At 40.6% G+C, this 27,335-nt stretch overlaps 1 protein-coding gene across 2 annotated transcripts in view; it reads left to right on the forward strand.

Moving 5' to 3' along the window:
* The window catches only part of NFKBIZ (NFKB inhibitor zeta), a 29,014-nt gene extending 4,906 nt beyond the window's left edge, over window positions 1-24,108 (forward strand). The window contains exons 1-12 of one of the 2 annotated variants that reach the window (XM_053903308.1): window positions 12,942-13,353; window positions 15,688-15,827; window positions 16,161-16,191; window positions 16,310-16,413; window positions 16,512-17,281; window positions 17,977-18,082; window positions 18,471-18,617; window positions 18,805-18,868; window positions 19,167-19,336; window positions 20,192-20,302; window positions 20,430-20,597; window positions 22,680-24,108. In XM_053903308.1, coding sequence (XP_053759283.1) covers window positions 13,065-13,353; window positions 15,688-15,827; window positions 16,161-16,191; window positions 16,310-16,413; window positions 16,512-17,281; window positions 17,977-18,082; window positions 18,471-18,617; window positions 18,805-18,868; window positions 19,167-19,336; window positions 20,192-20,302; window positions 20,430-20,597; window positions 22,680-22,733 — 2,154 coding nt within the window. In that variant the 5' untranslated portion in view covers window positions 12,942-13,064 and the 3' untranslated portion in view covers window positions 22,734-24,108. Of the gene's footprint in view, window positions 1-12,941; window positions 13,354-15,687; window positions 15,828-16,160; window positions 16,192-16,309; window positions 16,414-16,511; window positions 17,282-17,976; window positions 18,083-18,470; window positions 18,618-18,804; window positions 18,869-19,166; window positions 19,337-20,191; window positions 20,303-20,429; window positions 20,598-22,679 lie in introns of those variants that run through there. The other variant, XM_053903309.1, reaches the window with a different exon arrangement.
* The last annotated feature ends 3,227 nt before the right edge of the window (window positions 24,109-27,335 follow it).

The following is a 27,335-nucleotide window of genomic DNA, read 5'->3' on the forward strand; positions in this document are numbered from 1 at the left end:
AATTTATATATGTCATTTTACCATGTAGAAAAGTAAATTCTGTCATGGTTATGTAAAACAGCAGTGGTGATGCTACATTCTTTTTTTTAAAAAAAATTTATTTAAATCCAAGTTAGTTAAAATATGGTGTAATAATGTTTTTAGGAGTAGAATTTAGTGATTCATCACTTACATATAATACCCAGTGCTCATCCCAACAAATGCCCTCCTTAATGCCCATCACCCATTTAGCCCATCCCTGCACCCAACACCCCTCTAGCAAACCTCAGTTTGTTCACTGTATTTAAGAGTATCTTATGGTTTGCCTCCCTCTCTGTCTTTAGCTTATTTTTCCTTCCCTTCCCCTATGTTCATCTGTTGTGTTTCTTAAATTCCACATATGAGTGAAATCGTGATATTTATCTTTCTCTGACTTATTTTGCTTAGCATAATACATTCTAGTTCTATCCATGTTGTTGCAAATGGAAAGATTTTATGCTTTTGGATTGCTGAGTAATATTCCATTGTATATATATATCGCATCTTTTTTATCCGTTCATCAGTTGATGGGCATTTGTTGATAGTACTGCTATAAACATTAGGGTGCATGTGCCCCTTCGAATAGGAAATGCTACATTCTAATACATGATACCAAATATCTGAATTAAACTTTTGTGAAATTTTGTTAATCATCTAAGTGTTATATCTATACAATGGCAACTTCCAGATGTTTGAAGACACTAAAAATGAATTTCTCACTTTTTGTTCAGAAGTTTAGTAGTGTGCAGACACTTTTAATATTGCTGTAAGACTTTTGGACACATTTTAGCATTGGTTAGTATGTGTGCATCCCCAGTCCTGTGATTATGTCAGTCAAATTTGCTGTTTGTCATGGTGCCCATGTTTTTCAAGTGGCTAACACTGTAAATCATGCCTTCTCAAAGAGGGTGATAGTGTTCCCAAGAGGGCAAAATTTATTCTTGGCAGAGGGAAATATCTTAGATATGATGGTGGTTTGTGGCCTTCTAAAGGACCATAATAGTACATAAACAGATATATAGTATATCTGGAGTTCTAAACTTTCATCAGAGGACAGTTAGGGATGAAATGGTTAAAAAGGCTCCATAGGGAACGGGTGTGATAATGAAAGCAAGGTTGGATACACATCTGTAAATGCTCTACATATACTTAATCAATTGTGGTCAAAAAGGTTTTTCTCTGGCCTGTTCTCTCTTTGTGTCTTGTTTTGTGTCTGCATCATTGCCATAGATTTTTAAAGTATCTACTGCCAGAAGGGGGTGATTTCTGGTATTTCCCCCCATATTTCTCTATTTCAGGAATATTTTCTTCTATTATATCCTTAAATGTTTTTACTATTTTAAGAAATTGTCATCAGATATACATGTCATAAAATTTACCATCTTGACTATTTTGAAGTGTATAGTACAATGGCATTAGGTTAATTCACAGTGTTGTCTAACCATCACTATGATTCATCTTCAGAAATTTTTCATCTTCTTAGACTGAAAATCCACATGCACAGAACAGTACTTCCTATTCCCCTCCAAGCCTTCAGCCCTTGGCAACCACCATTCTACTTTCTATCTCTATGAAGTTGACTAAGTGCTTCATGTAGGTGGAATCATACAGTATTTGTCCTTTTGTGACTGGCTTATTTCACTTGGGATGTCTTCAAAGTCCATCCATGTTGTAGCATGTGTCAAAAATTCCTTCTTTTATAAGGCTGAATAATATTCCATTGTATGGATATACCCCATTTCGTTTATCCATCCATTCCTCAGTGGTCAGTTGGCTTGCTTCTACCTTTTGGTCGTTGTGAAAAATGCTGCTATGAATATGGGTGTACGAGAATCTGTGTGAGTTCCTGCTTTCAATTCTTTTGGGTGGTACCTAGATGTGGAATTGCTAGATCATATGGTAATTCTATGTTTAATATTTGAGGAACTGCTGTACCATTTTCTATAGCACCAGGACGATTGCTTTTTCACTCATTTTGTGCAGTATTTTGCAGAGTGCAGTGAAAAGGTGTTTATATCATGAATGTATGACAGAAAATGATGTGAAGATCAGAGTAAATAATCTGCTGAATGATTCACCACCATGACTATTAAAACAAATCAGCCTCTCCTACACACTCACCCTTGCCTGTCCACGTACTATAATGTATATACTTACAAACAAGTGCTTGGCTGGGAATAACTCGTATGGGAGTCGAGGCAATGCATTTAGATTCTATATGGGTCAGATCCTTTTGAAAATGTACACCCCTTGCCATGGATTCCCACATTTAAAAGAAACCTGGAGAGACTTGTGGGATGTTCAAGGATCAGAGCTACAGAGGTGACCCACAGATGCAAATGAAGGTTGACTGAACTGAGAACACCTTGAGTATGGGAATTGTGTGCCTTCAGATTTTCACCCTCCTCTTCTTCTCCTCTACTTTCCCCTCTCACCTTTGCAATATAAGCACATGGTCACTCCACGAGTTTTGGTTCAACACAGAATGGGGAAAAAAAACCCAGAATGACCCAGAATGATAAAAAAGGTGAATTTTAAATTATTTTCTGATCTGTGAAATACTATTTTGAACACTGTAAGAAGTTTCTATTTCATACCTTTGTCAAGGGTAAAGGAGGTGGGTCTAATTAGGGAAGACAAGGTTTGGAAGAAATAAAAAATGATCACTGGGCAAGACTACTGAATTTACCCTCGGCATCTCTAGTATCATGATAGATGATGGAACTATCTGAAGGTGGCAGATGACGATGTATCATGGACCTTGCCAACCCTCCTGCTTTGTGCTGATGTTTCATATCTTTTAAACAGGCAATAAAAACAGTCTTGTTCATCTGTGGCATTGAACACCATCCAGCATTAAGATAAGAAAGGGGTTCTTAGACACAACACTAATGTCAAAATCTAGGGATGGTGCCAGACTCCAGCCAGACAAAGTGTTTGTAGCAAACAGGTGGGGAAATGTAGGGTGATAATAATGTTGAAGGACTTCCTCTCTCCATCTCATACCTCATTTATGTTTGTCCATTATCCAGACTTCATGGTAGTTCATTTTGGGAGGCCTCTTTTAAAATGCAAATAGCCTTTGGGAAAGATTACTGTTTATGTCGTGGTGTGAATTAATTTTGAAATGCCTTCTTGACGTTTTACTAGAAGGGAAGGGCATGGAGACTGCCCTGCTTAGACTGCAGATATGGAGTGAGATGCAGTAGTAGGAGCAGCACAGGGAGTGGAATGTGAAGGCTAAAATCAAAGTTGATGCCTCCTGTACTCTCTTTCACCTGGCTTCCATATTTCTGTTCATGGTACTACCACTCTATCAATCTTAAGGTGTTGGAGTTACTTCTGGCTCTCTCCTATCATTGATGTGTCCAGTCTGTTGCCAACTCTATGGATTATATGTCAGAAATATTTCTCTAAACAATTCCTCACTTTCTATTCCCATAGGCACCCCTCTTGTTCTATCCTTTAGGACCCATCAACTTGACTACTGCAGGCTGTCTGTCCTGATCACCTACGTTTCAGCTGTTGCTTTGTCCTTCCTAAAGCATGGCTTTGGTCATGCTTTTCCCAGTTCAAAAATCCTGAATGGCTCCCCATGGCTTATTACATGAACTCCAATGTTTTCAGTGGCATCAAGACTCTGTAGTCAAGTCCACACTTGACTCCATGATTCTCTTCCATATTCTCTTCAAGTTTGGCTGGTGGTCCAAAGAGGCCAGATGCTTAACAATCAAGTATTAAATGGAACTTTGAAAAATGGATAATAATTATAATTATCATCATTGAATGTATACTGCGTTCCCGGAGTTGTGCTAGGCTTATCACGTACACTACCTCATTTAACCTACATACTGACCAAGTGAAGTTAATATTTCCATTTTATGGATCAGAAAACAGTTTTAGAGAAGTTCATTAAAGCTACATGATTGTTAAGTGAATGGAGCTGGGATTTGGACCCAGTTTGTTTGGCTTCAAAACTGTGCTTTTAAGCAAAGGATGAAGAAAATCAGTCAATAATTCTAGCTTGGATAAAAGTTAGGGACAAGAATTGGTGTGCTGTTTTCCAGGATTATGCCTAAGGACTGCATGTTGAGTAGCAAATGGAAGTATGATGGGATAGTGCATTAGTTTGCTAGGGCTGCCATAATACAATCCCACAAACACATATAAATTGGGATATTAGTATCGAAACCATATTGCTAAAATCACACAAGATAATATACAATGTGTGTAAAGTATGTGACACATCCTAGACATTTTAGTTCCTTTCTCACTCCCATAGTTATTATGACCATTGAGTAAACCTCTACCTGTTTGCATGTATATGGTCGGGAGGACCGGGGTGGGATAGATTACATATTGGATCAAAACCCATCTAGTTATAACTTGTGTCTCTGTAGCCGCTTCCCCCAGAGTACTTTCACATTTGTGCAGACTTGTTAGGAAGGAGCCCAATGTATTTAACTAAAATCATAATTGCAGAATTTGTAAGTCAGAAAACTATTACTATAGTAAACAGTTCCCAAAGTTGCACTAAATTGGCCATGAGGTTTAGTAAACAAGTTCTCTTGTTAGCATCTTTTCATTTTTTCTCTATTTCTAACAAGCATGCTCAAATTTCCTCTCTTAGCTTCATTCTGGATTTTACAGACTCGTCCTGTTGCCCCGCAGAGTGTCTTCTTCCCATCAGCCTATATTTTCCTTTATGGTTTAAAGGTTCCATAAAATTCTAGCAAACAGGGTCTGGGGGACCAACAAAACAAAACAAAACAAAACACCCCCACCCAATCCTTTAATAAAGAGTAGAGGATAGATAGAAACCAGTCATCTGTTAGTGTCATGTGTTGTGTTCACTTTAACTCTCAGAATGCCTGACCAGTGATTCTCAACCCTTTACTCCTCCAGCACCTGGGAGATATGGTACACTCCCACTAGGAAGGTGCAGTCTGGGATCGTGTGGCCCTGGAAAACACTTCCTCAGTGATTCTGATAGTCTTTAAGGAGGAATTCCCCCTCTGTTGGGGAATTATTGCTTTATATTGCTTTACCCCGTAATTCTAGTGCCGTTTATACCACTCAGCCTACCTGAAAAAGAGAGGCTAGATTTAACAAACATCTTCACCTGTGTGAAATACAAATGATTCAGATTACTCTCTCATTGTGATTCCTTAGAAAAACGAAGGAGGGTGGACTTGGTTTAAGTGCCTTTACGACGTATAGCTGTATAGATTCCTGTATCATTGTACCTATGTGGGTGCCAACAGTCTATACAAACATACGTTTGTCACTTTTCTTTATAATTTTCTCCAGGAGGAATGCTGGTTGTGGTATTCTGTTAGCGCCCACATAGGTACAATGATAAAAGGATCTTTAAATACAGATATGGTGAGTAAAAGGAAAAGAGACCTGGCAGAAACCAAGGACACCACAAATCACCTGCCAAGAAAAACTTAAAAAAAAAAAAAAAGTAGATGCAAACAGATTATCTGATAAGAGTAACCAGATTGCGCAAATGCCTGGATTTTTAAAGAAAGTTGCAGTTTCTCATACATAAATACTGTTACAGAGAAAGGATTAGTGCTCTTGATTTGGGGAAAACACAAACAGAAGCAAAACTAAGTTTTTAGGTTATATATTTCAAGATTCTCAAATACATGTGTCTATGTGTTCATTTATCCAAATGTATTTGTTAAAGAACAACATGTTATTTTAAGATAAAAAGGCAATATTCAGCAATGTATTATCAACTTAAATTCTATTGATCATAAAAATTAACCTATTTATGACTTAATTCAGTAAATATTTATTGGGCATCTAAAACGTTCTGGACTTTGTTCCAGAGTACTGGACAAAAAGACAGTCTGTGATCTCCGGGAGCTTATGTTTTTCTGGAAAAGACAGACAACAATCAAATAGCTAGCTATATAAATATAATGGCAGGTGGTAATAATGTGCTATGAAGACCAACAAAGCAAGGCAGAGGGAGAGAGCCAGGGGTGCTACTTTAGCTAGAGAGGTCCTGGAAAACTATCTCCCAAGCCAATGTTGCAGCAAAGCACTTTGAAAACTGAGTTTTTGTCTTCTATGTTTTTTGAACTCTGAGCAAGCTCTCCCACTCCCACAGATTCACCTCTGACTATATAAAGACTCCAGATTCCTATCTCCAGCTCTGACCTTTTCTCTGAGTTCTAATTCCATGTTGCCAAGTGTATAATCAACAGATCTAAAACCAAGGTTGCCATATTCACCTTTTGCCCCTCTACCCCCACTAAAAGATTGTCTTCATTTTTCTAGAAATTTCTAGAGAAGTTAAAGATTTGACTCTTTCAGCAACTTCATTGCACTGTAGAAGAGTCCAGATAGTTTCTTGTCAAAAATTCTTCCCATCTACCCCCTCTCTCCCCAGGTCCTCATTCTCACTACCATCACATTTAAGAGCAGCTGGAAGTTTGCTTAGGAAAGCCATGATATTAATGTTTTTCCCTGCTTGGCCAAAACTGGATACTATGGCCTCCTATATCATAACTGAAGTCTTATGACGGCTTTTTACAACCTCTAAAATTCAGCTACATCAAACCTATCTGTTATGGACCGAATTGTGTCCCCCGCCTCTGCCCCAAATTTATATGTTAAAGCCCTAACCCCCAGTATCTCAGAATGTGACTCTATTTGGATACAGGGCTTTTGGAGGAGTAATTCAGTTAAAATGAGGCCATTAGGTTGTGCCCTAATCCAATCTGACTGGTGTCTCTAGTAGAAGAGGAAGAGGTGCCAGGAATGAGTGTCCAATCAAGAAAAGGCTATACATGCATCTGGTGAAAAAGGCTTCAGGAAAAAACAACCGTGCTGGCACTTTAATCTTTGACATCCAGCTTCCAGACAGTGAGAAAATAAATCTTTGTTGTTTAAGCCACCCAGTCAATAAACTGAGGCTCAGAGATTAAGGGGCAAGGCCGCACAACTGGTAAGAGCTAGAGCTGAGTCTGCAGGTCTCACACCATGACACTGTAGTGCCTGTAAGCACTGTTGCTTAAAGCAGGAGTTGGCAAACTTTCCATAATGTGCCCAATAGTAAATGTGTTAGGTTCTGCGGACTAAGAGGCAAGGTGGAGGATATTATATAGGCACTTATATAACCATTTAAAATGTAACTATTTAGGGGTGACTGGGTGGCTCTGTCAGTTAAGTGTCTGATCCTTGATTTCGGTTCAGGCCGTGATCTCACAACTTGTGGCATCAAGCCCCACCCACGTCAGGCTCTGTGCTCACAGTGTGGAACCTGCTTGGTTCTCCCTCTCTCTTTGCCTCTCTCCTGCTCGTGTGTGGGTGCTTTCTCTCTCTCAAAAACAAATAAAACTTTAAAAAAAGCAGATATTTAAATTTTTTTTTTTAAGTTTTATTTATTTTTGAGACTGAGAGACAGAGTGCGAGCAGGGGAGGAGCAGAGAATCTGAAGCAGGCTCCAGGCTCTGAGCCGTCAGAACAGAGCCGGATGCAGGGCTCAAAGTCACAAACTGCAAGATCATGACCTGAGCCAAAATTGGACACTTAACTGACTGAGCCACCCAGGTGCCCCATAAAAGCAGATATTTAAGACAAAAATCTAAGACTGCCATGAGCATGCCACATCTATGACCAAATCTAAGAATTCCTCTACCCTATTTAGGGAGCCATTGAAGGATCCCTAAGTAGGATCATTAGGATCAGGTTCAATTTCTTAGAATGGATCTAAGGAAGGATAAAGGAAGGATCTTTAGCATCACGTTCAGTCTCTTAGAATGGCAAGTGTCCCAGCCCTGCCTTCCTCACAAGCCTCATCTTCCTCATTAGCTGCAGTAATACCAAATTGAATGGTTTGTCACAGCTCTGACACTGCACTTCTCTGCTCCCTGTCCTTACCTGGCCAATTCATGCTCATCTTCCCCAATTTTCAGATTAATATCTACCACTCCTGGGGCCTTCCCTGACCTTCCTCCTCCCCACCCTCACTCTCACCCACAGTCTGGCTTAAGGGCCCCTTTTCTGGGTCCCCACACAGACTTCCATCAAAATTTCCATAAATTACCCATTTATGAGTCTGCCTCCTTTACATAAGCTCCCAGGACATGTGTTCCTTGTAATAGCCAACCACCTGTTACTTAATAAATATTTAATTGAATGGCACATTTTTAAGTAGTTACATTTTATTTATTTATTTTTTGAAAGAGAGAGAGAGAGAGAGAGAGAGAGACCGAGCATGAGTGGGAGAGAGAGGCAAAGGGAGAGAGAATCTTAAGCAAGCTCCTGGACATGACAGCGTTACTTTGTCCATTAAAAAAAAAAAAAAAAAATCTGACATATATCCAAGTCAGAATAACCACAGTTTGTCAGTCAAGTAAAATTATTGTTCCAATAAAAACAGTGACTAGTTGAACTCACAACTCAAATGGGATTGAAGTAGAACAAAAGCCAATGTATCATTGTTCAATTCATTCAATCGAATGGGCCAAGTGCTTTTACAGATAATCATTATAGAATATTAAAACTATGTATATTTCAAGGGTCAGTATTTAATAAAATTATTAATTGTTGCTGTTTCATCTAGGATTTTCTTAAGTGAGTTTTTTTTTTTTTTTAATCTGCGAGTGGGTGGTGGTGATGAATACAATGACCACTATTTCATTCTGTTGCTGCTGCCTTGATTTGTTGTAAGGCATCAGCAGTTTACCCACGACTGCTTTTGTACCATCAGTGCGAATGTCAATACAATTGTTCCAGGATAAATGATGTGATTCAAAAAGATTATTGTACACTTTGAATGTTTCAGCCCCTCTTATGCTTATTTTCAAGCATTCCTATAAAAGATCTTTGGTGATTAGCCAGTGCTAATACCTGATGAATGCAACCAAAATAGCAAGTCCAGAGAGTCCATAGATCTATCCATTGCTAAGGCAAAAATGCAGTATTGCAGGCAAGATCAGCTTTCATGTTTGCAGCTGAATCTTAATTTGATGAGTTGCTATATCACTGGGAAGTACAGGGCCATGGTTTCTTTTGCTGTTTTTTCATCTAGAAGACATTTAGCAAAACAAATTCTCCCAGGCTTTATTTATTTCTCACCTATGATGTTCACTTCTTCAGTGAAGGCAGTATAAATTATTGTACTAAGATACTTCACTGACTTTTTCATCTCCAGTTTGAAAAGTTGCACCAAATGATTTTTGGCATTTGACAAGTTCATTACATCTACATTAAAAAACTGAATACCTTTTTTAAAACTTTGAATGATTGACCTCAATATGGTGTTACAACTTAACCGGCACCATAATACTATTAAGAAATGTTCTATTGTATAAGATACAATAAGGTGAATAGTTAACATTTATAAAGCCAAGGAAAACATCATATTTTTATTTCTTTTAATCATTTTTAAAAAATGTTTTATTATTTATTTTTGAAAGAGAGAGAGAAAGAGAGAGAGCAAGCTGGGGAGGGGCAGAGAGAGGAACACCCAGAATCTGAAGCAGGCTCCAGGCTCTGACCTGTCAGCTCAGACCCTGAACTCATGAATTGTGAGATCATGACCTGAGCCAAAGTTGGATGCTTAACTGACTGAACCATCCAGGTCCCCCATATTTTTATTTCTTATTTATAGTTTCTTCCAGTTGCTTTAGAGATTTCTCTTTCCATGAGCCAGGGGTCTCTCTGTCATTTTCATCTTTTTTTTTTTTTTTTTTTTTTGTAACTTTAGATGTTAGAGTATCTGAACCTTGAGGAAATGTGTCTTGTGATATCCCTTTTTATTTTATTTTTTCATTTTATTTTTTAAAAAATTTTTCATTATTGTTATTTTTTGTAATGTTTATTTTTGAGAGAGAGAGTGGGGGAGGGGCAGAGAGAGAGAGTGGGAGATCAGGGTCTAGAGTCAAACAGATGAAGATTTTAATCTCTTCACCAATGATGAGCAGTGTGACCTTGGGCAAATTCTCAAGGCTTCATTTTTTGAATATAGTTTCTGTTGTCAGGAATCTGGGAGTGCCTTTGGGGGAGTTCTAGTTTAGGGCTGCTCCTAAGACCACAGTCAAGATGTTGGTCAGCTCAGTCATCTGAAGGCCTGATATGTTGTGGAGGCTCCCTCATATAGCTGGCCAGCTGGTGCTGGCTGTTGGCCTCAGTGGACTTTTCCAGAGAGTCCTCATAACATGGTAGCTCTCTCTCAGAGAGTTAACGTTCTATCACATTTGGTTAGAACAATGGTAGTGTCACATCATTCAACCAAATTGATAGACCAAATTGAGTTTATATTTCAACATGTAAATGAAGCAAAGTATATTCAAATTTTCTTTTTGTAGTAACATTAACAAACTACCATTCTTGACTCTGTGTGGGAGGGCATTGGGCACTGGGGCTTGTGGTCTTCTCAGACAGTATGCTTGCTTTGACATTTTATAGAAAACTTTGAATGTTTATTCTGAAACATTAGTCTTTCACTGATTATATTTATTTATGAGTTCTCCAGAGGCTATGATTTTGAGCTTAGATTTTTATATACCAAGTGAAACCAGAAATAATTTTAGGGGAGAATTAGTTTTGTAAAAAAAAAAAAAATTGTGCATGAATTTGTTTGAATGGACATTTAAGGCCTTTATTATACATAAAATATGTTAGTAGGGTGAAAAAAAAATCCAAATAGATTTTATTGAGAAAGCCTAACATCTTATTTGGAGCATCCTTTAAGTGATTTGGTTTCTGGAGGACTGCATTTACTGGAGTCTTTTATTCCCTGCAGATACAAAAGAATTGTTTCCTTTTTATTTTTATTTTTTTTTAGAAGTTACCAAAACCAAAGACTGGGAGAAGGGAAAGGCAGCAAGTTTTGGGGACAATACAACACTTGTGAGAAACAAGTGACTATTTACTTTGAAACTCCCATCAGGGTCTTCTAACACCTATTAATACTGAGTAACAATTCAAGCTCATTGCATCCCTCTTCCCTCCTGGAACTCTAACTTTGCTTCTGCTGATTTGCTTGTGATCTGAAGCTGGCATCCCTGTTCACCTGGTCATCTGGCCCCAAACCACATCCTGACTGGGGACCCCTTCACTGCTGCCCGTATCTAGCTGGTCCGGACCTGTGCATTCTGTCTGAACAGTGCTGCCCAGCCCTTTCTTTCTATTTACTTTCCTCTTCCTCATTGCCTCTGAACCAGGGTCAGCTCAGTTCAGTCCTGGATGCAGTAGTTCCTAAGGGCCTCTGGGCCCCTCAGTCTTACCGCATCTAGGCTGCTTCTGGGTTAATTTTGCCTGCCCAGATTCTTCCATGTTCACTCAGTGTTTATTAAAGACTCAGCGTCTCAGCCGGCCACTGGAGGTGCTCCACCCAAAGGCACCAAGTTACCTGTTACATTTATGTTATCACCTTTGCTTTGACTACCTTAAAAAGGGACTGTAGGCTTTTATCTGACTCTTCCTCATTTTTTTTGGTCATGCTGTTCGATCTTCCTATAAATCATTTTGGTTGAAATCCCACCCATCCTTCAGGGCCTGTCTCAAATGCCCTCTCCTTTGCAAAGATTTTCCTCATGACCTTTTTTTTCCTCCACCATGTTTTGTCTTTCTTTTTAGGACACTCATTGAACTTTGTATCCATCATGATGTTTAATCATAATTGGTTTCTTTTAATATAGCACGTGTGTGCCTACCTTATCATTTCTATAAGATTACAATGTACTTGAAAGAAGGGACATAATCATTCATCTTTTTTTTTCCTGCAAACCCCTAGGACTTCAATAAAAATTGTGTAAATCCATTTTTTTTTTTTTTTTTTTAAAGTACTTAGGGCGCCTGGGTGGCTCAGTCAGTTAAGTGTCCGATTTTGGCTGGGGTCATGATCTCGCAGTCCGTGAGTTCGAGGCCCGCAACGGGCTCTATGCTGACAGCTCAGAGCCTGGAGCCTGCTTCGGATTCTGTGTCTCCCTAGCTCTCCGCTACGCCCTCCTCCCCCCCCCCCCCCAAGTCTGTCTGTCTCTCTCTCTCAAAAATAAATGAACACTAAAAATAAATAGTACTTAAGCTAAGAAACAGCAAAATTCCTGTTTATCAGATAAAATGTAAAATTATGCAGAAAGAAAAAAATTATATATACATGAATATAAACGTATACATGTATGTACATTCGTCATTTTGCGAAGTTCTGAACCAGACAGGGGTATAAGGCACTGTTTTTTATTACTGGGCTGTGCCAAAAAAAAAAAAAAAGTAGTAGTCCAGATTATAATTTGAGGACAGAAAAATGGCTTCAACATCTATCTCAGTGGGTGCCAAAGGTAAACACTTTGGCAAACGTTAAGTTCCGAGGACCAAAGCTGCCCTGAGGCACTGGAGGAGCCAGGCCTTTAGGAATCTTCCAGAGACGCCTTAAATGGAGCTGGCGGGAAGCTCGCCGCGCCAGGGCGGGCGGAGGAGTGCGGAACGTGCAGCTTCCAGGATTTCCTCCTCCCCGGGAACCGGGCCGACCTGTTCCCGCCGCTGCCTTCCCGCCTCCACCGCTCCCTCTGCAGGCCCAGGGCCCCCACGCCGCGCGCCTTCTTCCCCGGCTCCCGGCCCGGCCCGGCCCGGCTTCTCTCGGCCGGCGGCTGGGGCCGGGGTCGCGGTCCGGGAGGCGGGAGGTGGGAGACCGCGCTCGCTCGGGGTTTCCAGGTGAAGGGGGAGAAAACAGCCGGTCAGTCGAGGCGGAGCCGGGCGGGCGGGGCGAGGGCGGAGGGCACATTGCTTCATCCTGTACATTTTACTGGAAACGGGGCGCATCCGGAGGAGGGGCTGGGAGGCGGCCCCGACGCCGCCAATGGCCCGGCCGGGCTCGGGGGAGGCAGGCGAGGCTGCGATCCACCCCCTCCAGCTCCTGGAGGCCGGTTAAATAGCCGGGCAGTCCCGGGCCGCGCCCATGCCCGCGCCATCCCCCTGCCGGCAGGTTCCCGAGCCCGTCAGAGCCACAGCCGGGGAGGCAGTCGTGCGCAGCGAGCGGGTGGCGCAGGAGTCTGGGGTCCCCGAGCGCCCAGCCCGGGAGCATGATCGTGGACAAGCTGCTGGACGACAGCCGCGGCGGAGAGGGGTTGCTGGACGCGGCCGGCGACGGTGGCCTCATGACCAGCCCGCTGAACCTGGCCTACTTCTACGGCGCATCGCCCCCGGCCGCGGCCCCGGGCGCCTGCGACGCCATCTGCTCGTCGTCGGGGCCCTCGGCGCCCGGCTCGCCCGGCTCGGACTCCTCCGACTTCTCCTCCGCCTCGTCCGTGTCCTCCTGCGGGGCCGTGGAGTCCCGGCCGAGAGGTGGCGCGCGCGCCGAGCGGCTGCAAGGTACCTACCCGCCCCGGCGGGCGCGGCCTCAGCGCCCCCAGCACCCCGGTCTCCGGGCGGCCCACACGCTGGGAGGGGAGGGTCCGAACTGCCGAGGTGCGAAGTACCTGGACCGGGAGTTAGGTGGCCTCTGTGCCTCCCTTAGCGGCAGTATATAACCACACTGTCATCATATGTTAGGCGATTACTGGAAGACTTGCTCTGTGCCAGGGCAGTTGGTAGAACTCCAATGCCCTTTGACTGTCTGTAAAATCCGGGCGTCACATCCCGCTGGCCTGGTAGCTCACAGCGCCTCTGAGAGCAGAGCTCTGACTTCTGAGGGTGGCGATGAATCACTTTAGGTTTTTCTCTCACTCTTCTTTTTTCTTTTCTTCTTCTCCTTCTCCTCCTTCCTCTTCCTCCTCCTCCTCCCCTTCTTCTTCTTCTTCTTCTTCTTCTTCTTCTTCTTCTTCTTCTTCTTCTTCTTCTTCTTCAAGCTTTACTAAACTGTAAATTCACATACTGGTGGCGAGTTTTTGGATCTGATGTAGGTATAACTTGGGGTTCCCAATGAGGTTTGAGTGCTGTGTTTATGGTCGACTTATTTTTTCCTAAGTATTTGTGGAAATTTTAAGTAAAAAGGATTTTATATTTAAGAAAGGAAACATATTAACAAGATGTGAGGTGAAACTGGACTAAAAACCAGCTCACATTATGACTTTAGTGTGTGATGTTTTCGAGTTTCGGAAGTCTACCCTGAATTTCTGCGGTCTTGTTTTTCTGTGTGCTTTAGAATGGTTAAGCTAAACCTAGCCGGCATGGGGATAATGTTTCCTTCTGCTGTGAATTGGTTAGTTTCTTTTCTTAAAGAGCCAAGTTGCATAACTTGGGGGGAAACGGGATGGCACTGTGGGCAGACTAAAGAAAGTCTAGATAATCTCAAGTGTTATAAAGTCTAATCAGCATGATTTTAAAGAACATTCTTGTTCAGGTGTGTTCCCTACTGCTAGCCACTTCTGTTTTGGTTGTCTTTTATTATAAAAAGTGAGTTTTCATTTTCACTTAAAAAGTAATTTAAGCCACTTGATTTCATAAGGTGCTCTCTGTATTTTAAACGTATGTATGTTTTAGCAGATGCAAAGTGTGTGTGTGTGTGTGTGTGTGTGTGTGTGCATGTGTGTGTATTCAAGCCTTTTCTCTCACATTTGGCCTTCATTTCTCTGAAACTGTTTTGTTCGTTCCTTGGTTTACCACATAGACATAGGGGATTTCTGAAACTGAATTTTTCTCCCTGTGACGTTGAATTATTAACTACTGTCATTCCAGAGAAATGCTGTTAGATGCTGACAAGGTTTTCCTAAACTTAAACATAAAATCCACTCATTCTTTAATTTGCCCTACCATTGAGTGGGTTTCCTCTCATATGTTTGATAGGTCTATGTCTATTCAAATTAGGCATGGTTTCTTGTCCCATCTTCTAACTGTTTCCTACTCAACTGAGTGGCTCAATTATTCATTTCCTGACTTCTTCCATGTTTTGTGTTCAACTCATCCCAAGAGATTATGACATAGTAGTGGTCAGAAGTGGAATGCTGTACTCATAGACTACATTTTAAAGTATATCTTAAAATTTAAATATGGAAAGCCTAAGAAACCTAAGACGTTGTTTTTTTTATTTTTTTATTTTCTTATGTTTATTTTTTAAATTTTATGTTTTTAAATTTACATCCAAATTAGTTAGCATATAGTGCAACAGTGATTTCAGGAGTAGATTCCTTAATGCCCCTTACCCATTTGGCCCATCCCCCCTCTGAGGCATTGTTAATTGTTAGACCTTGGCACATTGAGATCTTTGGAGGAAGTTTGTTTTGTGCTTTCTTAGGTGAGTGGAATTATTAGACTTTTTAAATTTATGTGTGGATATAAAGTCTTTGTTTTGAAAAAGCTGAAAATCCATCATTTATCCTCGCTCCCCCATGGTTTTTCAAAAGTTAAGAATAATTACAGATTTATGAGAGGGTGGCAAAATCTGTGATTGTGTCTCTTGGGTGGATGGGGCTGAAAGACGAAGAAGCTTAATTTGGGTTTATCTGTTGGCTCCAGGGGCCCCTGAAACTACAGTTCTTTGAGCTTTATTTTCGTAGGGTGCCTGGGGGAGAAAGGTATTAGGAAATGAAGAATGCTTAGGTAGGGCTGGGGACTGACATGCAAGGCCGTTGACCAGAGTGAGTTGGAGAGGCTTTGCAATCTGTTTGTTGGGGACTTCATACATTAGACGGCTATGCTTTTGAGATTGTCAAGATTTGTGTCTGTAAACAGATTTAATTGGCATATGTTTTGTTTTCTTTTGAACAGTTGAGCCCCATATGGGGGTTGGAAGGCAGCAGAGAGGACCCTTTCAAGGTGTTCGTGTGAAGAACTCAGTGAAGGAACTCCTGTTGCATATCCGAAGTCATAAACAGAAGGCTTCTGGCCAAGCTGTGGATGATTTTAAGGTGGTACCTCTTTTTTGTTTTGGGTTGAGGAAGGGAGGTTATTCTGTCAGGGTAGTTATTATTCTCTTCTGACCTGGGTCCAGTAGCTCTTTTGTAGACCACACCAGAGTCATAGGATAGAGGGTGCATTGGTCTCTGTCTGCTGTATTCCTGTCACTTAGGCCGGTACTGGGCACACAAGAGAAATTTAATGAATGAATAAATGAAGGCAACTTGGGGGCAAAGAATCAACTGAAATGGAAAAGTTTGACTAGAAGGGGAAAACTCTAATGGGCTTATTTAAGCAGGAAACCATTTGATATGCAGTAAATTAGAAATTCTTTTTCTTTATAGACCCAAAGTGTGAACAGAGAGCAATTCACAGGTAAGAGTTTCTTCTATTCGTAATATGGGGGCTTTAGAGTAAAATAATGTAGTGTGATTATGGGTAAAACTTAGAAAATAAAGTGATCACAGATTCCATATTCCTTTCTTGGGTATAGAATTGAAGAACACAGTATCATATAGTGGAAAAAGGAAAGGACCTGATTCATTGTCTGATGGACCAGTTTGCAAAAGGCCAGCTTTATTACATACCCAGTTTTTGGTAAATATCTCACTATTTTCCTCTGAATACCCTTTGAAAATTTTTCCTGGCATAATTTTGAAAGAGAGTCTGCAACTTAACTTTTTCTTCTTTTCCAGACACCACCTCAAACACCAACACCCGCAGAGAGCATGGAAGATGCTCATCACAGTGAATCCAAACAGGACAGCAGTGCTGATCTGCTTCAGAACATAATCAACATTAAGAATGAATGCAGCCCGGTTTCCCTGAATACCGTCCAAGTTAGTTGGATGAGCCCTGTGGTGGTCCCTCAGGGCTCTCCCCAAGAACAGTGTCAGGACTTCCACAGAGGGCAGGTCTTCTCGCCACCTCAGAAACACCAACCGTTCCAAGTCAGCAGCTCCCCACACATGGTGGATCAGACGTCCCTGTACCAGTATTCTCCACAGAGCCAGAACTTGCAGCCACAGCACTACACCCACAACCCAACTCTGGAATACAGTCCTTATTCCAGAACGTCCCAGTCCCCCAATTATGAACCAAACCTCTTTGATGGTCAAGAACCACAGTTCTGCCCAGATCAAAGTTTTGCATCTCTTCTGAGTAGTCAGGAATCTGAGAATATTGCTGTTCCCATTCAGAATTCCCCCAGTGTTCAGCAACAGAATGACGCACACCTGCAGAACTTCAACATGATGCCACATGGCGCCTGTGAGGCCATGATGGGGCATGACGCAGGCTCTACCCCTTTAGGCACTTCACTGCCATTCCCAAACATCATCGGAAACCCAATGAACACCACACAGTTAGGGAAGTCATTTTTCCAGTGGCAAGTAGAACAGGAAGAAAGCAAATTGGCAAATATCTCTCAAGATCAGTTTCTTTCAAAGGATGCAGATGGTGACACGTGAGTATCCTTTTCTCTCATGTACCTAATTTGGTAAACCATACGTGTTAGAAGTAGTGGGCACAGAATTTCTCTAGGGCACACCAAGCCAGACCCTAGTAAGTGGCTAATTGGGATGACTAGAGTAGGTAGAAACTGCTGTTCAGTGACAGCTAATATTTTAAGCGTTTTCCTTTCTTTTACTTTCTGGCTGAATAGATTACTTGTTTATGTGTCTTCTTTGAATAATAAGTTTTGAAAGCCCAGGATAGATTGTGTCTATGGAGCAAAAACAGGTCATGATTAGTTGCTAATGATCAATTGTGAGTTGACTTGTAGAATGAATCGTAATCTGTCATGACATCTTTGTGGCCGTGGGCAACTTATTTAACCTCTCTGTGCCTGAGTTTCTTGACATGTAAAATGAAAAGACCTCCCTCATAGGGTTTGTGGGAATATTAAAGATAATCAATTTAAAGTGATCAGCATGGTGCTTGGCATTCTAACTATTTCTGGTAGCTTAACACATCCTTTTGCACCTCAGATGTATTATCAACCTAGCAGAAAAGACAAATTATACTCTACAGTGTGTCATTTGAGTGCACCAACATGTCAAGAAGGGGGCTAAAGGAGGAATTTTTATTTATTTATTTATTTTTTCAAGGATGAACTTAGTGAAGTCAGAAGTAATTCTCTTTTCCTCTCGTGTTTCCCAGGTTCCTCCATATTGCCGTCGCCCAAGGGAGAAGGGCACTTTCCTATGTCCTCGCAAGAAAGATGAATGCGCTTCATATGTTGGATATTAAAGAGCACAATGGACAGGTGAGGATCTTGACAGAGTGAGATGGCAGAGATGTGGTCATGGTGAAGAGAACAATAGCCAGTCTCATATTTATGTGTCCATCATTTTAGAGCTGCAGACCAAGAGAGTTCAGTTAATATTAACTTTGAGATGTTGACTCTGCCACCGTCAACCTTCAAGTTATTAACGTTAACTTTGTAGTTATTTGACCAAAGATTAACTGGGTGTAATAAAGGCACGCCCTAAGCTTATTCTAGTTTCCTTGTGTTACAGTATTTTATTGCTTCTTAATAAGATTTATTTTCTCTATGTGGGGTTTTCCCCTCAGTCTTAGTTTATGTTCGTATTCCTTGTCAGGACAGTGTTATGTATTTTTAAAAGATCTTTTTTCCCTCTGAATGTCCACAGAGCGCCTTTCAGGTGGCAGTGGCTGCCAATCAGCATCTCATTGTGCAGGATCTGGTGAACCTTGGGGCCCAGGTGAACACAACCGACTGCTGGGGAAGAACCCCTCTGCATGTCTGTGCTGAGAAAGGTCACTCTCAGGTGCTTCAGGTAGGAGGCTGCTTCTGCTATCACAGGGCCACAGAGGTAGGGCTTGGATAGTAGAAGTTAGATGTAGGTTGCCTGTTGCGAGAATGTATATTTTTAGTTGACCTACTCATTCCTTGGGGTTACTAATAGGATAAGTATTTGTGTGACTTGTCTTTTGCTCACATGTGTCTGTCTTTAAATTTGGCAGGCAATTCAGAAGGGAGCAGTGAAGAGCAATCAGTTTTTGGATCTTGAGGCAACTAACTATGATGGTAAGCGACAGAAATGTTATTGGACGAAAAGCCATGTAGAGAGTGGGACTCGCCAGTTCCAGGGGTGTTAAGTTTTATTCCAAGAAGGAAGGGAGGTGATTAAAGCTAAAATATTCTATAGATAAAATTAGCACCAAGACCCAGTGGAGGGAATCTTCAGATTGCCTTACTAGTTCTTGGGGAGCCTACTTCTAGCTCATGTTGGAGGCTGTCCTAACTGTAATTGTCCAGGTCTGCAATTGTAGAAGAACTGAGATACTTGATGGATGCTTGACCACTGCTTTATTATACTTTCTAGGCCTGACTCCTTTACACTGTGCGGTCGTGGCCCACAATGCGGTGGTGCATGAACTGCAGAGAAATCAACAGCCCCATTCACCTGAAGTTCAGGAGCTTTTGCTGAAGAATAAGAGTCTGGTTGACACCATTAAATGTCTGATTCAAATGGGAGCAGCAGTGGAAGCAAAGGTAAATCTCATTAGAGTTTGGAGATGGAATAGGGAAGAAAAGTGGTTAGAGCAAAAGACCTTATTTCCGAAGTATAAATTAAAACTTTTTCCCGTTTTTCAATTAATGGGGTGAATAGCAATGCATATGGATAGTTAAGAAGCTTAGGTTTTAAAATCATCAGCTTTTTCGATTTGCTTTTAATCTGTAGATTATCATTCAAAAGACCACTGAGCTGTGAAATAAATTAGTCTTTGTTTAAAAGGAAAAGAAAATGCTTGAAATTGGTATTGTCATTTTGGCTTCCATTTTCATATAATAAGGGTGATGCGCTTTTGTAAGGGTTGCTTTATTGTTGTAGGACCTGGACTTAATCTTCTGTTTTTTAAACTGGAAAATATTTTGTTCTCTTTAAATTTGAGGCTTATTTGCTGAGTATCTCCTATGTATAAGGCACTGAGTTGGGAACTCTGGGGGAAAAATACTTAATACCTTGGGAAGTGGAAGAGGTGAGAACTGCAGCTAATAAGTCTACACAGGGTGGCCACCGAGTCTGGAAACACAAGGGATACATAGTAAATGTTTTATTGTATTGTATTACAGCACATGGTAAAATAGCATCGTCTGTGTTTCTATATTTTATGGCCACCATGTATGTAAGAGCAGACTGTGATCAGAGGCATATAGGCACACTGATGGGGGAATTTAGGAGGAATAAGATTTCATTTACCCTGGGATGAAGGTAGGCTTTGCGGAGAAGACAGCATTCACAGTGAATCACTAAGGGTGAGTCAGACATTTGTGAGCCTGGGTGAAAAGCATATGTAAAAGCGGTGTCTGGATGTTCATTTTCTTTCCCCTCTTGTCTTTGTTAAGGATCGTAAAAGTGGTCGCACAGCCTTGCATTTGGCAGCTGAAGAAGCAAACCTGGAACTCATTCGCCTTTTTCTGGAGCTGCCCAGTTGCCTGTCTTTTGTGAATGCGAAGGTACTTCTAGAAAGCCTCAGTAACTGCACTAGACATGGAATGACCTTTGCATCTTCTTCAGGCTGTTGAGCAGCTTTCATGAAAACCTCCCTTTCTGATAGGTGTCATTTGATCTCTTTGTCTTTAGGCTTACAATGGAAACACTGCCCTCCATGTTGCTGCCAGCCTTCAGTATCGGGTGACACAGTTGGATGCAGTCCGCCTGTTGATGAGGAAGGGAGCAGACCCAAGTACTCGGAACTTGGAGAATGAACAGCCAGTGCATTTGGTTCCTGATGGCCCTGTGGGGGAACAGGTGGGAGCTACAGAAGGGGCACTTAGTCTGAAACATAAAGGAAGATGTGGTTGTGCTGGGCAGAGGCGAGCTGGTGCTCTTTAGGCAGGCTCTGTCAGTGTCTGCGTCTCCCAGTGCCTTTGGTAGCAACTTTGGAGTCCATTGCTTTGTTTCTAAGGGAAGAGGAAGAAATTTGGGGGTTATCCATGGCCTCAAAATGGTCAAAAGTCAGATTGTCTTCTCTTCTGTAACACAAAGTTAGGTGTAGAGTCAGTCAGAATGGTTTGAGGTTTTGGAAGCTGATGAAAGAGGAGGTGCCAGGGCTCCTGCAGACATCGAGGAAAGAGAGTCTTAGTTTTGGTGAGTGATGGGCCTTCAGATTGTGGGTATGAAATGAGTCAGTCCCTGTAGAGTGTTCAGAATAGCCCAGGGACATAGTGAGTGGTCAGTAAACATTAGCCATTACAGTTATTTTTATCTACTAACTAATACTAAATAGGAAATGGAAGGTTGTTTATGTAATTCAGAATCTAGAAATACTTTAAACACAGTTATGCTTTATTTCTACAGTGATACATTTATCTTTGGAGATTGAAGAGTTTCCCATGACTCAACTTCTCTTGATAACAAGAACTGAATCTTTTCAGAACTTAAGATACATATATATATATATATTTTAAAGTTTATTTGTTTTGAGAGCAAGAGCGAGTGGGGGAGGGGCATGGGGGGGCTGGAGAGAGAGTCCCAAACAGGCTCCAAATTGTCAGTGCAGAGCCCGATGCAGGGCCCCATCTCACTGTGCGTGAGATCATGACCTGAGCCGAAATCAAGAGTCGAACATTTAACCAACTGAGCCACCCATGTGCCCTAGAACTTAAGATATTTTTGATGGAAATCTTCCCCTGGGGTAAATGAGGGTAACTATGGCTATGGGCAGGTCATTACAAACTTTGATAATCACAAAATAAAACATATGGAATGCAATTTAGCCTTTTCTTTGATTCATAGCCCTCATTATGACCATAATGTTACAGGACTACAAATGCTATGCAATGTTACAGCATCTACAAATGCTATTTGTAGAGCTCTTGATAACTTAAAGTGAATTTCTTAATAACTTGTGAAGAGTTTTCATGTATGTTATACCACTTCATAGTTACAAAAACTTTGCAGTGTAAAGGTTCAGCTGAGAAAATGGGGACTCAGAGATCCCACAGACAGGAATCCTCATTTACTAGTAAATGGCAGAGGCTTAAAGCCCAGTGTTTGCCTCTACTTCACTATATGTGGTATGCAGTCATACAGCGATGTTTGTCAGACTGGTGTGTAAATTTAATCACCAGGCATACATTATGCACAGATGCTTTAATTGGATACCATGGCAGCTATTCTCATTTGAAGGGTATTTGAAGATTGACTTGTGTGTGTATGAAGTGGGTTCTGTGTTCTTGTTAGTTCAAGCTGGTTTCAAAATAGGTGAGATACTGTAATATACCATCGTTACTGCCTTGTATTAAATGTTCTCACAAATAGCAGTATTAGAGACTAGGAAAGGATTATATAGGTCTTATTTAAGCTGTTGGAGATTTTCAACTTTAAGTTGTTTTTTTTTAAATATTTACTTATATTTGAGAGAGAGAGAGCGAGAGAGAGTGAGCGTGCTAATGGGTGGGAGGGGGGGTGGCCAGAGAAATGGAGACAGAATCTGAAGCAGGCTCCAGGCTCTGAGCTGTCAGCACAAAGCCCAACACAGGGCTCGAACCCACGAGCCATGAGATCACGACCTGAGTTGAAGTCGGATGCTTAACTGACTGAGCCACCCAGGCGCCCCTCAACATTAGGTAGTTTTTAATGGAGATGCTTTACTCTCTTGCACTCAAAGATCATTATAGATCTGTGATAAGTCTTGAAAGGAGTTATAGTGGTATTTTTAAAGTCACCTTAAAGTCTCGACATGTATTGTTTCATATTTCTTCATATGTTTACTTACAAGTTGACGTGAACGGTTTAGAGGATGTGAAAAAAGAGTGAAACTCTGAAGGAAATACGGTACTTTGACCATAAAAAAGTAAAGCTCACCAATCCTGTTAATTTCTCTTCCAGATCCGACGTATCCTGAAGGGAAAGTCCATTCAGCAGAAAGCTCCACCATATTAGCTCCATTGACGTGGAGCCTCGTCGGCAACACTCACTGTCAGTTAGGCAGTCCTAATGTATCTGTACATAGACCATTTGCCCTGTATTGGCAAATGTAAGTTGTTTCTAGGAAACAAACATATTTAGTTCACTATTATATAGTGGGTTATATTAAAGGAAAAGAAGAAAAATATCTAATTCCTTTCGGCAGATTTTAATATTTCACACCCAGGTATCTGGGATCTACACACCTGAATTTAATCTTGAGTGGTAAAATTGACTTTAATTAACAGTCGTTTTCGGGTAGGACAAGGCTTTGATTTGTGGCATCAGGCCTTGCTCGTGTAGCTATTGCCAGTTTAAAAGTAGGTCAATTGTAAATGTTTTTGTAAGGAAAAGGACAGCATTTGAAAGGGAAAAAATAAATCTGTTTGTCATGTTGAGGCTTCATTTGGCCTAACGCAGTACCTGATGGCCGTTATTGGTGTTGGAAAGTGTCTAGGTGCTGGACTAGATGAAATGTACCATGGTTAAAATTTGATCTTTGCAAGTTGTATACAGTTGTTGTTTTTGTCTTTTGAAGTATTTGTACATATTTGGCCATTGACATGGCCACATTTGAAATGTGTAAATCAACAGAGTAGAAAAGAACAAGTGAATTGTCACTATTTAAAAAAATTATACATGTTCCAAAGAGCTGTGTCATCATCATCTGTCTACCATCTCTGTAGATGAAGCAGATGGAGAGTCGTTCCCCTCCTGGCCGACAGAGCTCTGTTTGAATTGTAAATATGCTTTTACTCCTGCATTGAGATGAAACACATTATTTGTAATGAATTGCATGCTCTTGAGGAGAACACCTCTTTATGGCTCACTTTCTAGGTTTTGTAATTTACTTGCTGGAATTTTGTTACCTTTATTGGAACATCAAAAAGTCAACACTGAACCGTGTCTTACTGGTTTTCTATTGTCAAATAATGTTAATACACTATGATGTTTTACATTACCATCCAGAAAAAAATGCCTTATATTTGAGTAACCTTGATTCTATTAATATTATTTTGCTTTTTACTCTTGCATACACCAAGGAATGTATTTGGCTTTGATTGCACACACTAATTCACTGTAATAAATTTGATTCATTAAAAACCTTTTTTTTTTTTTTTTTTTTTTTTTTTTAATGAGAAGTCCCACAAGCAACTGACTGACTAATCATCTTCATAGCTAAATCCTTTTAAAAAAGATAGCCTTTGGATCGATCACATTGTTTGACCCAGTATGTCTTGTGGACAAAAGTTAGTTATAGTTATTTACTATCTGTAAATACAGCTGTATTATGAACTCATGGAAAAACTCATGCATGGATTTAAATAAACATTAATTCAGTAATACCGTTCATCTTAAGGATGTGTATTTTCTTTTTCTAGGCCCTTATTTATATTTCCCTAGGCTGAAAAACTGCTATTAATTACTAATCTAAATAACTTTAAATTATTAATATATTAATTAAAATATAAAATTTATAAAGTAGCAATAAAATATTATATTAAATATTATAAAACAGTAATATTTATCAATGTTTTAATATTAATATGTTAATGATTATATTATATTAATTAAATATTAATATATTTTAATTTGGCTTTTTTTGAGAACATGATTCCTAAAGGTGTATATGATTTAACATAAAAAGATTGTTTGCCAAGTTTGTAGAGGCTTATTGGGTTCTGAAAATATCATGAAACCTTAATAGTTACTGTTGATCATTTAGAAATTTATGTACCAGAAAGCTAATTCTTATGTTTGTGACTTTAGTTTTCATACTTTATTTTCTGGGAACAGTGAGCATAGGGAAAACAGTTTGGATATTAACAGAATCATCCTGAGAGATACCAGCCTGGGAAGATCAGTAAACAGTGTCCTTCTCATTCCCAACATGCCATTTTGACGTGTGAGAACAAACATACCAACATCTGTCAGTGTCAGTCAGTTATTCTGCACTTATTCTACTCTTATAACCTCTTTTGAGAATCTGCTAGAAGCTATGAATCCTTTCCCTGGAAAAATGCACCTATGCACATATATGCAAATTATGCATACAGTATCAGGGACTTTACAGATGCTAAGAGTCCATGGCTCAGGTTAGGAATCTACTGTCGGTCATTTATTTCTGTAAATGTAGGTCTGTAGGTGAAATATTTCTGTAGGTCAAATATAATTTGTCTTCTTTCATTGCATTGCAATGCAACCTGATAACTAGAACAGTAGAACCGATACACCCCTGTGAAACAGATATACAGTGAGCTTTTTTCAAGTGAGCTTAACTCTTCTCTTAATCCCAAGTTCTCTCATAATTAGTTGATTGAACCAGTGCTTAGCAAGCATATGACTTGCGTGTCTGTGTGCATGCACGTGCAAAGTGCAAAGCTGTATAATGAACAATATGAGGCATTCAAAGACATAAAAAGGATATTTCTTAAGATGTATATGTGGCAGACAAGGCATGCACTTTGTTAGGTAACAAAAAGGGGGGAGAAATACTGATCCAGAAGAATTTATATCTCAAAGGGGAGAACAAGGGAGACTTCAAGTTAGAGCATTTGAGCTGTGCCTTCACAAGAGTTGATTTGGATGTTCATAGATGACGAGGAGGAGGGGTGGTAAAAGGGACAGAAACAGAAAATGATGTGAACCAAGGCAATTGTATTTCGGGGAAACCACCAGTGATTCAGTGTAGTTTTGTTAGTATCTGGATGGCCAATTTCATCTTGTGTTATACCTCTTACTGGAAGCATTCTCATGAAGGGCATGTTGAGAAGCATCCTCAGGCCATCCAGGGGCTTGGCAGGAGAGGGTGCTGTGATTGATAACATATCTCTGCTGCAGAGGTATGTGGGGTGGCTCTTGATGGGATGTTGTTTTGAAGAATGAGCCCCACAGAAACCAAGACTTTATGCTCACTGCTGCAACCTCAGTGCCTGGCACATAGAAGGAGCTCATGAAAAGAATTGGTTAAATGAGTGAATGAATGTATGTAAATATTGGTTGGGATCATTGATTCTGGGAAGAAGTAATGCCTCAAGCCAGAGTTCTATTATTAAGTAATAATGAACTAGTGACTTATAGTTTGGAACCTGACTCAGCCGTGTAATCTAATAATGACATCAATGAGACAAAAATGCCATTTCACGAAAATGGGCATAGTTGTACTCTTTTTAAAATCAGGTGGTTCCTTTTGTAAAGAACTAACTCTAGGGGCGTCTGGGTGGCTCAGTTATTTAAGCATTCGACTACGGCTCAGGTCATGATCTCACAGCTTGGGAGTTCAAGCCCTGCCTCCAGCTCTGTGCTGACAGCTCAGAGCCTGGAGCCCACTTCAGGTTCTGTGTCTCCCTCTCTCTCTGCTCCTCCCCTGCTCACACTCCGTCCCTCTCTCTCTGTCAAAAATAAATAATAAAACATTTTTAAAAATTTAAGAAAATGTAAAGGACTAATTCTAGTACCATAATTTTGGTATTTCACAAAGGATTCCCCTCAAACGACCAAATTTTACAGATCTATTTGTTAATCAAATCAGTAACATTTAATTGTTTTTACTTAATCAGGAAAGAATTTCCTCAAACTCCTCTAACCTTTAATAAATGTCAACTTCTTAAACTCAGTACCACATCCATTTTATGATAATATCAGTTCTGTATTGAATGTGACCTTAGGGAGAAATCAACTTCATCCACTGGCTAAGTTCTCAATGGTTCCTCTGAGATCAGGCCTGGATATGAGGTTTCAGATTAGAGATTTCAGATGAGACCAGACTACTGGGTTTTTGTTTTTTCTGGTAGTGCCCTGGATTTGCCCTTGAGAGGAGGGGAGTGGCCATCTTATTTATCATCAGATGTGATGAGTAGCATAGTATCTGACACGTGGTAGAGAGAAAATAAATACTTCCTCTTTTTTTGTTGTTGTTGTTTGTTGTTGTTAAGTAGGCTCCACACCCAGTATGGAGCCCAATGCAGGGCTTGAACTCATGACCCTGAGATCAAGACCTGAGGTGAGATCAAGAGTCAGATGCTTAACTGATGACCCGCCCAGGTGTCCAAGGAAGTAATTCTCAAATTGAGTTTACTTTTACAGCTCTCTTTTTATTTATTTATTTTTTAATGTTAACTTTTTTTGAGAGACAGAGAGAGAGAGTGTGAGCAGGGGAGGGACAGAGAGAGACCAAAACACAGAGTCTGAAGCAGGCTCCAGGCTCTGAGCTGTCAGCACAGAGCCCGACGTGGGGCATGGACTCCCAAGCTGTGAGATCATGACCTGAGCCAAAGTTGGACGCTTAACCAACGGAGCCACCCAGGCGCCTCTATAGCTCTCTTTTTAATTTATATTTTCTCAGCATAGTTTATACTTCAATGTATAAATATTTTATTATTCACATGGAGTTTACACGTTTTTAGTGCAGAAATACTTTCATACTTCAGCTTTATACCAACTCTGGTTTCAGCTGCTGAATGCCCAAGTTTCAAGGTTTCGGTCTTTGTTGGATATCAGCATCTTTTGTGAAGCTTATTAAATGTGCAAGTGCCTTGGCCCCACCCCAGACTTCCTGAGTCAGAATTTCCAGGGTTT

Source organism: Panthera pardus, unplaced genomic scaffold, assembly GCF_024362965.1.
Source record: "Panthera pardus isolate Hobbes unplaced genomic scaffold, ASM2436296v1 HiC_scaffold_16, whole genome shotgun sequence".
NCBI lineage: Eukaryota > Metazoa > Chordata > Mammalia > Carnivora > Felidae > Panthera > Panthera pardus.